Source organism: Acanthisitta chloris, unplaced genomic scaffold, assembly GCF_000695815.1.
Source record: "Acanthisitta chloris isolate BGI_N310 unplaced genomic scaffold, ASM69581v1 scaffold23793, whole genome shotgun sequence".
NCBI classification, from domain to species: Eukaryota; Metazoa; Chordata; class Aves; order Passeriformes; family Acanthisittidae; genus Acanthisitta; species Acanthisitta chloris.
In genome coordinates this window covers 149,399-161,439 of record NW_008665780.1, presented here as the reverse complement: position 1 = coordinate 161,439, position 12,041 = coordinate 149,399, and the positions used below count along the sequence as shown (strand labels likewise).

Sequence of the window (12,041 nt, the reverse complement as noted above, 5' to 3'; positions counted from 1 at the left end):
AAGTTACCAAATCTTTATACTGTGCTCAGGTTGTGGCATGTGTATGTGAAAGTGGAGAGGAAGGATCTGGGAGAGAGAGAGAATTCTTACTTAAAGACCTTTCTGAAATCACTGCAGTTGATGAAACTGGAAAAGTTACTTGCCCTGCTATTTACATTTATCTGGAACATACCTCAGAGGGGCAAAAAAGTAGTATGAATAATAATTATAAGGCATTTTTTAGATATATTTATAACTGCTTTTTTGTTTACCTGTCCCTTTCTCTGCTACAAAAGCTCTTCACTCCCTATCCTCTCTTTCCATCTTCTTTTCTCCATAAACCTCCTGGGTTCTGCTCAACGGTCACTGGATCACACTTCTGCTGACCAGAGATTCTACTTACAGCCTGACAAGTCTTTCTATTTTTCACACCCTGAATGGTGTATTCGTCTGTATGAGCTATTTATCTTTCTTTAATTGTTGTAAACTCTGACGTTGCTTTAAATACACATCCACTGTTAGCTATATAACAATATAAAAGAGAGCCCAAGCTACTGCCTTGGGATGGATTCAAAGCATGCTAGAACTTTCTCTCCCCCCTCATCCTCCCGGTTTGTGGTTTAATGTAAGTCCTGCTTCTGCAGTGGAATTTTAATTTTACTCCTAAGAGGAATTAAAAATATACCAAATTGCTCATCCTGCTCTGGATTCTCTGCACAACTGTTGCCATGATTAAAATCAAAGACAGTCATCCTGGAGTTACCACATGTCCCTACAAGAGATATCCTACTGAGGATAGGTAAAAAATGCAATCTGTTGTCCACCTGTTTGTGGAAACTTGGACCTGTGATGCTCCTTTGATAGCAGTCATTGTGTTGCATGTGTCCAACATCCTGGACAACAAGCTGAAAAGTAGTAGTCTGTTATGGTAGTTTAAAAGGATTCTTTGCCCTTTCTTTAAAGAGCAGAGGTTGGGCTCAGCTGCTCTTGGATGGAAATTAATTCACTATGCATTTCAGAAGGATATATTTCAACACAAATCTGGAAAAACAACTACATTTGAAAAATGCTGTCCTTTGATATAAGTGGTTATAATATTGAGAAGTAAAAAAATTCTGGTCAGCTAACAACAGTATAGCTATATGCACTAAACAAATTGATTAAGAAATCTGTGACAAAAAGTATTGGAGGGCACAGACCCCCTCAGTGATACAGAAATTTAATAAAACTTGTGTATTGCACAGTGAATTCCTGTGCTTTAGCTCTAAAAGCATTCAGTCTCACACTCTTCCACTTATGCCAGAGCAAACATGTTTCCATCACCGGGTTTTTTTAGTTCCCTGGCATGAAAATAGAAATTAAATATTTTCCTGAATGTTGCAACTTTTCAAAATTGTGTGTGGCATTTTGGTATCACTTCCAGCAAAGAGGCTGTCGTTCCTGGAGACAGTTGGTGCCAGCAAACACTACCACATAAGTTTGTAGTACTTTGCTCCTGACCATGAGCAGTGCAGCTTCCCAGGTGTCACGCTCATAGCTCTCACTTCCCACTCTTACAGATGTCCTGGTTATCATTCATCACCTCTGTGGTTTCCACTGAGAAGCAAAAGGTCCTCAACTTGCTTCTCAGCTGCTGTTTCATCTCACCATGACTAAAGAAGCGAAGGTGTGCAGATCATCTCCAAGGAAAAACTTCTAATGAATGGCATGTCAGCCATGTCTCTCATTAAGGAACAAAGGAGAAAAGGTTTGCATGGCTGATGCCTCTTCCATAAATCCCACATACAGGAAGTGTGTAAAAGTGGGCTACTTTAGGAGAAATATTTACAGTGAGCTTTATTTATTTTTACTACTATGTTACAGTTGTATCAAAGATTTGTTCTGTCAAAGGCATTTCCAGCTGTTTTAATCTAAACTGCCTGCCATAAAGAGTACCCACACTACCATCTTTTCATATTTTCTTGCCTGCAAGTGTGATTTACAAATAAATTGTGAAGGGGATATGATCTTTAGGCTCCAATGGGATGAATAGTTCAAAGGATCATCACAAATCATTTCTTGAACAAAAACCATGGAATTCTCTTGGTCTTGCATTGACTTATCTTTTGTGTTTGAACAATTCCAGTAGGAGAATTTATCAGCAATAATATCCATGGAAAAATCACTTCTAAAAATAATTTTAGAGTCTATTAATTCGGATCCCAAAACTCTCTTTCCAGGAAAGAACAAGGAATGTGGCATACACATACCCACTGTATGCAGAATATTTAACAACTTTCAAGTTTTACCTGCCAATAGTGATCTAACTTACAAAACTATTCTAAATCAAAATTTTCATTAAAAAAAACCCAGAACATCTCAAGAAAAAAAATTCCAAGTAAAAACCAAGAGTTGCTTCCCTAATAAGAGTTACTGATGTTGGTAGTCAGTCACTGATAAAAATAGAGCACCCCTGCTTCTGTGAAAACAGAATTCCTCTTATGGTTTGTAAAAAAACTAGTAAATATATAAGGTCTCTATTAACAAATACATAGCTTTGTACTCAAAGTGGAAATCAGAAAAATATCTAGCTAAGTCAAGCTGAAGTCTGAATAGAACAATATCTTAAGAAGACATAGATGTATTTGGTTGTTTTCTTAAACTAACTTTAATGTCAGGGATCCAGAATTCTTGAGTCTCATAAAGCCTACATCAGACACCCTAAGGGATCTGAAAACCATAGGGAAACATTGATGTGTGGATCATTGGTAGGGGGAATGGAGGGAGGATAGCATGGATTAGATGTGGATTAAAATTTGGGTTTAGAAAAAAACTCATAAATAAAACACTTAGGCCCAGATTCAAGTCTCAGATATGTGGCATCACCAGATGCTTGTAAAAAATGTTACTGAAGTTTCAGACCTCGCTCTGAGCACTCTATTAATTTAGTTTGACATTTGGTTTAGTATTTAATGGATTAGTGTGTGAAAATGCTTGTGCCACTGCCTTCTTATGTTTGATCATGCAGTTTGCAGGATTTTGTGAGTATATAGATACAACAATGTATAGTTGGTTGTAATGCACAGTTACAGAAAATGTAATTTCTTTGTGCAAAATTCAAGCCTTATTTTAAAAAAGTTTCATCATTTACTGCTGAACACATTTTTAGCAATACATAGCATTTCAGCTTTTTTTCCTGGATGTAGGTAATCTAAAGATTAGATTAGAGGTAGAATTAGTAGGTTAGAGGCCACCATGGAACGATGCTATGGCGTTTATTCAGACAAGGAACACATGACCATTTCCTCTTCAGAGAGCTTTTCTGTCCATTCTGGTGTTAAATTCTGTCAATAAACACATGATGTGTTTTTAAAGTGCAAATATGAATTCTGCTTTAATTACAGAATTCCCATCAAATCTGTATGTGTGTGTGATTAACTCTGAGGAGAATGAATAGTAGTAGTAGACTGTATATGGTACCATTCCACTATTTACATTTAACATATGTGTACATATATATATATATCTCTATAATGTTTCCTATCCTGGCAAATAAGAGCTTTCTATCCTTGCCTGCTGCAAGTAAAAGCAGTTTGGGACTATTCTAAAAGATTTTATTGTGCCTGCAGCAATAACAATGAACTATGTCTCTCAGTTGAACAGTTTTGCCTCTCACTGGTCTAAAGATCAAGCTCTGTGGTGCATGGCACAGGGCCACCTCAGTGCCATGAAAGGACAAGAATGGGACAAAATATCTGCCCTGTTGTGCAAAGAGATTTTTTCCTTTTTTGTGGCCATGGTGTTGATATGCTAAATGTGACATCCCCTCCCTGCCCAGAGATGAGACACCATGACACTTTCCAGATCCAGAGATGAGGTCTCTGGATCTCAGTAAAGGAAGACTGTTTCCTGCTGTGGTCATCAAGATTCATGTTATCACACTCGTTAACTTTTTTTTTTCCCTAAAATCAGTGTGCAGCTAATGAAACTTAGTTGCTTCAGGTCCCTGTCAATGAAGGAAATTAAGCACCTCCAGTTAGTTCTTCTGATCTTAGGTGGACTGACTCCTCTTCTAGTGATTCATATGGCTCTCTAATGGTTCTATAGGCAAAAAAGAGTGATCAGGGTCCTGCTTTGGCTGTTTCAGTAATTTGTCTAAAATTAGGTACATAAAGCTGGATAAGTGATTCTTCAGAGAACTGTTGTTCTGGACTGCAAGTTAATTATGTGTGCAGGTTTTACCAAATGTCCTTATTTCTTCTTTGATTTGCCCACTCAAGGAAGCTGTGAGCTTGTCAGATAGGAAGCCTACAGCCCTCTATGCATAACAGAGCTTGACAAAAGTGTAATGTTAATTGGTCTGTTACTACAAAGCATAAAGTACTGAAACAGCTGTCATGAATTGCCATAATTGATGGGGCATACCACCTAAAGAGGGTATTCAGAAGCACAGTACATTACACACCCTCATTCTCTCATCCTGTGCATAGGTTAAATAGGTTTAACTGAAACTGCACTAAGTCATGGAGCATGAAGTGCCTTGAATGCCCTGGGATGACAAACTTTCATCCCTTGCTGTGGTTCCATACCTGTTAGCCTTAAGTTATGTCTTGGGGTGGTACCAGGATGGCCTTTTTGAACACATTTTGTTCACCTCTTCAGAAAATATCATACAATCAACACCATGTAACTCTCAGTCCTAAATAGTCTGCAAAATATATTGACTAAAGTATAATGTACCTCTGAGGTTGTTTTGATTAAATCCTGTAATTTCTTTAGGGATTGTGTAGCTGACAGAGAGGCTTAGGAGGTAAATGAATCCTTCGTTCCCAGAAGCCTTCTGCAATGTGCTGCAAAATGTTATAACTGGCAAATTTCACTAGGTTAGTAAGGTGGCCCATACAAACCATTTAAATTATAGGTTAATATATTGGCATCATGGTATATTAATGATTTCACAATGGAAGACTTAATATTGAGTAGATGAGCTTCTAGGAATAACAGATTGCTTTCCCAAAATCAAGGAACAGACATATTTTTGGTTGAAAGGGCTATACCTATTTTGATACAGCCTGGGATACAGGGCATAGACACAAGTTAATTATAGCATTTGTGTGGAGGTGAGGGTCAATCTGAGTGTCCAAAACATAGGCAGTCTGATTTCTTTGCAGACAGATTTGCATGCAGATCTAAGGAAAGATGCCTAAGTAGCCTAAAATTTGCTACAAGGAGGCAATGCCATCACCAATATTGTCTTAATTTTTACACTTGCACCATAGTAATGGAATCAGTTTGGTACCATTAGCTCTTACAGAAATAAGAGGAATGAAAAAGTCATGACGTGCAAAGGCTGAAAATTCTTTCTGGGCACAGACTGGGAAGAACAAGGGAAGAATGAGAAGCAGTAAAACACAATTTGTTTCCTGGATGACTTACTAAACTTGTATACTAGTGAAATCTTGCCTTTCTTATTGCTTTTTCTTCCTGTGTGGTCAGGACAAAAAGTAGCACTATCCAACTCCTACAATAAGGAATGCCAGGAAGAAATTGAACATTCAGAAAGTATGAATACTTTGTAAGTTTTGCAAAAATGTAGAAAGATTTTGTAGCTATATATTTATTTTCTTGGTAGATACAGGCCAAATTATTTTCAGATATGAAAGATCTAATCTACACTTCAGTTTGAAACAAGACCAGCTTATCCCAACAAAATTTCATCTCTGTTTTACTGCTGTAATAGCAAAATTAGAGGAAATGCAATGGACATTGTACAAGCCTTGTAATATGTACAAGCCATTCATAGCCATTCAGAGAGCTCAATATTTAGCCCATGAACCACTCTGTTCAGCTCACTAAACATTAATTCTTCTGAAGTCTGATTTCTTGCAGGGTGGTGTTCTGCCCCAGCTCCTCCTCTTGCAATTTAAAGGTCTGACTTTACACATTACAGGTTTGGAGCAGTGTCTTTGGTGGGGATGATGGGGGGAGAGTAGGGGGGATTGGATAACTGCCCAATTTCATATGATAAAAGCGAAATTCTCTTCTGTCTGCAGGACAATCCCCAGGGAACAACGTATGAAACCCAAACTTAAATAAAATCATATCCTGTTTGCAAACATCATATTCCCTTTGCTTCTCAGTAATCTGGACCCATAAACCCCAGCACAGCTTGAGAGCCCATTCCTCATCTAAACAAATGCCATAAGCCCCTTTATACTTTTACAACCATGTCAGAAAATAATATTGACTGCCAATAGTGATGTGATTGGAGTTGCCTCCTCTGAGCCATAAAAGAAGCAGTCTGTTATCAATTTCTCTAAATGCATCAAGGGAATTATGGGTCGGTTCAGTTCCAAGTTATAAATGACAATTCAAAAGCCGCAGAAGTGTTTGAAGCTGGGAGCCGATGATGACATTATCATAAAAGCCTGCTCTTCTTTGCTTTTGTGGGGTTTTTTGCCTATCAACTAGACAAAAAAATATGGCTGAGAAATGACTTCAAGATTTCTTCACACAGCAGCAGGTCAAACAGGCAGGAAAACAATCACTATTTTTAGTGACAGACTGAGACAAGGAGATGAAACTTACTCCCATTAAAAGTAGATTTCTGCTTCTCTGATTGTCATTTTCACAGCACAACAGGAGAGAAATTGCAATAGATGGATGCATTGATCAAATGATCAGTTATAGCCCTAGTGGCTGTTTACAGATGAAAAATTGTGGAATGGTCTGACAATCCACAGAACCAAAATGCAATTTGTGATTATTCTCCCCATTTGGCCACTTCACCTGCAATCTACCCACCTCTCCTGGAAAACTTTTCACATTCCAAACCTCTGACCAGCTGCAAGAAACCATCTCTCGTTATTAAATAACTGCCGGTCGTAGAGCTGCTAGTCTCTCTCCAACACAAAGAATTTCATCCCCCCGGTATTAGAATTCTTTAACAACAGTTGGTTCTGGAACAATGTTAAGCTTGAAAAGAAAGAATAAAAAGCCTTATTGCAAGAGAGAGGTCTCATACTTCAGTGGATGTTATACTGCTGACCCTGGATAGTCCTCTGTTAAAAAATTTACCATCATTGATAGAAAAACTGCTATAGGCAAGTTTTGGAGGTTAGTTTGGATAACTTTTTTCCTGTCTTTGTGAGATCTGTTCAGTTTCATTGTAAGGATGAAACAGGTTTGTGCTCTTAGATAAGAGAGGTAACTATTACTTGTATAGCTTCTTATGAAACTATAAAGTTAATTGCTTGATTTCTTCTGAAAGCCTAACATATACCAAGACATATTTGCCAATGACTCTGACATAATCAGCCCCTAGCACTACTTGAAAGAAAATTGATATGGATGAAAAGTGTTTGCAGAATCAGTAAGTAGTAGCTTTACATTCATTTTGCACTGGTACAAAAGATTCAGTGCCGTGGTGAAAAAGGATCAGAAGATATTAGTTATGGACACAGACTGGCTCTTGTTTGCTTTTCAAAATTCTTGAAAAAATATTTCTTTCACTGTTACTTTCAGTAATGCCCAAAGAAGAAGATCCTTGATCTTGACTGCAGTTTATTGATGCTTTTAGAGCAGAGCTAGCAAAATCAATAATAGAGTAGAATTCAGGGTTACAGAGGTTAGTTGGACTTTTGTTTGTGAATGATGCAAGCCATCCCAAACTCGTGCTGATAGTGTCTGTGTCAGCTGATCATCTTGTTCCTTGCTCCAAGAGCAGTTTCATTCTGTTCAGTCATTCTTTCACACGAAATTTATAAGCTGTTTGTGGATCAGGGGCTCAGAGCTAGGACTTAACAATATTTATAAATATATAATAGGTAGATCATAGCCTTAGGTACATGGACTTTATCCTACTTATGTTCTGCCTTACTTGTCCAGTGCTCTTTCCAACAGTGGCACAGAGGCTTCCCAATCAGCAACAAAATTTGAGCTCCTGAGTGGTAACAGCATCTGCTAAGGGATGGGGTCTCTAATATTAAATCCAGCCTGGCAGTAGAGAGAACTGAGCCTAGGTTTCCCATCCCCTGTGTGAGTAGTCTAACCACTAATCTATTTAACAATAGAACTGCATAAAACCAGCCAGCAAGATCCCCATATGGTTAGAAGACAATAGGGTCAAAGAGCCCTGAAAACCCTCATTCAAAAGGCAGTCATAAAGTCCCCTGAAAGAGTGGAATCTTTTTTCTTAACACTTTCTCATTGTATTCTGTAGCAAACAAGAAATGAAGAAAGCAAACAAGAAAAAAATTACGACAAACATAAAAAAAAATAAAAAATTCTTCCATCCCTCCTCAAGATCTTTGCATGAGCTACTCTTCCTGGTTTACACTGATTACTGCTTTATTACCTGTAATTAAGCTGAAAGTTACTAAGTAGCAATGCTGCTTCTTTCTTTCCATCATCATTTCTGAAAGTAAACTTCAGAATTGCTTTGCACATAGTTTGAAACAGCTCCCTTTCCCAGAGCTCGTCTTAACCAATCGACAGCTAAATATCACTGAAAGAGAAGTCCTAATCTGATTATTTACCTTGAAAAAGGTCATAACCCATTCCTTTAAAAGAGCCCCACAGCAAGCCTGACAGTAATACTATGTAGAAAGGCAAACCAACTAGAAAAAAAATAAATAAAAGATCCATTTCTACAACATGTTCTTTAATCCAATTTCCATGAATTTAAATAAGAAATAAAGCAAACAGACTGAAAAAAAAAAGTTTAGATTAATTTAAATGCTTAAAAAAAAAGAAGTTACACTGAGCATTTTTGACTTGTGTTAGATTTAGAATGGACAACATACTCTCATTAGGAGAAGGATTTAAAAGCACATCATGATTTTTTAATACCACAATAACTTGCTTCATAGAAAAATCTTGTCCTTTAATTTTCAAAGAATGCTATCATCTTATTTGCTATCCAAGGCCCTCAAATATATTTTTTCAAGAAATTTTACATAATCTCCTTTTTACTCAGAAGCCTGGACATCCTTTCTCAACTTGAGTCATTTCTAGTTCAACAGCATGAAAAATTTCCTTATTTTATACACAAATGTGTTCATATATATGTGCATACATGCACACAGTTGTTTACAGAGGTGCATGCAGATACACATCTATGTATCAATGTGTAGTGTTAGCTGAACCACATACAGAAATGATGCCCAAGTTTCCAAATGAGTGAGTTGCTAGTCACCAACTTCCAAATTTTAGTCAGACTCCTCAGCAAGCTAAGCCTACAGTGGAGGAGCTGGAACGGTTACTACTTCCTGATTCTTTTTTTCTTAACTCATAGTTCAGAAATCCTCAAAAATTATTAAATACTGAAAGCTAAATGCAATTCTTCTTTCATTGTGTGCGCTAAAACCATACAAAATTAATATTTCTTCTGTCAGCTATCTCATAATAAACTCCCCCAATATAAACATACTAGTATGGTATGGAATTTATCCTTTGTGAAGAAAAAAAGTAAATAAAACTGTAGAAGGTTACATTGAAAGTTGACCTCTAGAGATTATGGCTTTATGTCTGCTCAGAATATTCAGAGATGCTCACAGAATTCATTCAGAAACAGTGAAAAGGAACTAAGGTATATATACATCATCCAGACAGCCTGTTGGTATCTAGAATATCATCATTTCACCCAGTTGGATCAAAAGCATAGAATACTTTTGTGTGAAAGAACTATGTATGTGAAAAATTATTTACCCCAGCATTACATTCACTACATTTTAACAGGAGTATGATACCAGCATCAGCAGAAATTCTACATGATTTTCAATAATTTAGCTTTATTCTTTTACCTAGTATTGCAACATATTTTTGTCTGCAGATGTTTGTCTACTGTGTCCTAATACTCTCAAGCTTGCATTTCAGGATGAGTCCATTTCAAAACAGGACATAAAAATGCTCACATAATTTATTACTTTAACAATACCCAAGTTATTAGCTAGCAGCTAGTGAGCCCTTCTCATGCTAAATGTTAGCTTTGGTAAATTTTTTGTCCTTTCAGATAAATGTGGAGCTATATTTACTTTTCAACACTATACAAAACAGTTTCTCCAAAGGTCAGTCTGGTATAAAAATTGCACCCATGTTACTTTCCTCAAAAACAGAGCTCACGTAAAAAACCCAAAGTGGGACAATTAAGAAATGTGCATATTTACACAAGATATGTTCCTGTCTAACTGTTCCATATGCTTTAATGTACTGTCTTCTCTGCCTTTGAAAACACAGTACCGTAATGGCTCAGGTTTCATCTCTACATTTTTTATCAGCTTCTGAAGACTGTGAACTGATAATGCAATAATGCTAAAGAATTAATGAATGAACACACATGTTGTGTGCTGTCCTTCTTGCAAAAAAACCAGACATCTACTTACCCCAAGGCCCCCACAAGGCAACAAGGAAAAGAGTTTTTGAGACACGTTTCCTATATATTAAAGAGAAAAAAAAAAGAAACAATAAGCATAAATTATCAAAAAGGCATTTAAATTCTGGAACAGCAATCACTACTGTAATTCAGATTTCAGTATCACACTATGAAAATGACATATATTAGTGCAAAAAATAATCACAGTACTTAGAAATCAAATCAGCCATGGGACACTTAAGGTACTGATATGCAACAGTAACAAATCTTAAGATTGGTAAGAAGTAGTTTCAAAGGAATAAAATGATAAAATCTCTACAGAAAGTCAATCTGAACCAGGGTGACTAATCATCCCGATATCTGTAGCTGATAAGCAACTTGTCTAAACTAGTCATATCAGCTTCTTCTGAGGGTGGAGTGAGGCAGCTACCTCCACCCAGCCTAGATGACTGATGGGATGAATTATACTCGAGCAGTACCTGTTTCTTTTCACTGACAAGAGAGGGAACCTCATTAAGCTTACGCAAAACTAATAACTAATTTCTTAACTTTGTCTCTCAAAAAAAAGTTTCTCCTTTGCAAACTGCAGCCTAAACTTCCTATATATGCAAAAATACTGTTCTCTTTATTTACATACTACTGACAACTACATAAATATTTTGACAACATAACATGAAATACTACTTGTCTCAGTAATATTTCAGTGTATTCAGTAAACGCATTATACTAAAGGGAACAAAAAACAAATAGGCTTTAGATTATATTTTCTAGCTAACTCTGCTCTATACATTAGCTAATATGATAGGGTTTATCGTAATATTTATACTCACTTTTTATTCATTCATGTTTTCTTTTTATTTTTGTACCACTAAACTCACTGTTTATCTTGATATAAGGACAATATGAAAACCGGGTAAGGATCTCAGGATTTGATGCAGTTCCTATCCCAGTATGTAATCTGATCCTAAGGCAGCTGTGGAAAAAAAACATAAGCTTTTCCTCTGCCGTATCACAGAACTGGCTTTGTAACTTTGCCATCTGGAGGAAACATTAGATAGTGAATCACTTGAGTTACCTAGAGGAGCCACCCATTGTTATGGAAGGGGAGAATGCTGCAGTTACTCATGTTTAGCAGGTGCCAATGAAATGCATAAGGACAATTATAAGCCATCATCTTTGAAGTATGAGAGACCAGACTGCAAGGTCTGAGATGAAGAAAGTGCTTTACACTTTGAGTAAAATCCAAGATGCATTTTTAACTGACTAGAGGCCTTTGATCAGTTTGCACAGTGTGCAAGAGAAGCCAAACAAAACCTCCTGTGGAGCTACCAAGGGAAATGCAGGTGCAGCAGCTACGCAGAGTATTCTCATACTGTGAGTCCTAATGGACCCAGACATGCAAGGAAACGTTGGCTGCAGGAGATTGTCAGAGCAGAGGTCGGAGTTTCCAGATCTCTTGCTAAGCAGGTCCCTGCTTTTTCACTTTTTTTACTGAGGGGAAGATCAAAAAGTCTTGAGCAGATAACTAAAAAACTAGTGCTGTTAAAAGTGACAGGAGACATTAATGGAAGCATAAGCTGTAATTTGAGATAAAAGAAGGCAGTTTTAGATTATTGAATGACTAGACCTTTTTTCTTAAATTCCATTGCAGATTTGAGACATAAGAGAGAACACATGAATTTTCATTTATCTCCCTCCAGCAGGGCACATT

The 12,041-nt window shown here is 37.0% G+C and overlaps 1 protein-coding gene across 1 annotated transcript in view; it reads right to left on the bottom strand.

Annotated features, from left to right (window-relative positions):
• The window catches only part of HDAC9 (histone deacetylase 9), a 182,694-nt gene that overhangs the window by 21,532 nt on the left and 149,121 nt on the right, over window positions 1-12,041 (bottom strand). The window contains exon 14 of the mRNA XM_009071883.1: window positions 10,341-10,390. Within this exon, the coding sequence (XP_009070131.1) occupies window positions 10,341-10,390 (50 nt within the window). The remainder of the gene's footprint in view (window positions 1-10,340; window positions 10,391-12,041) is intronic.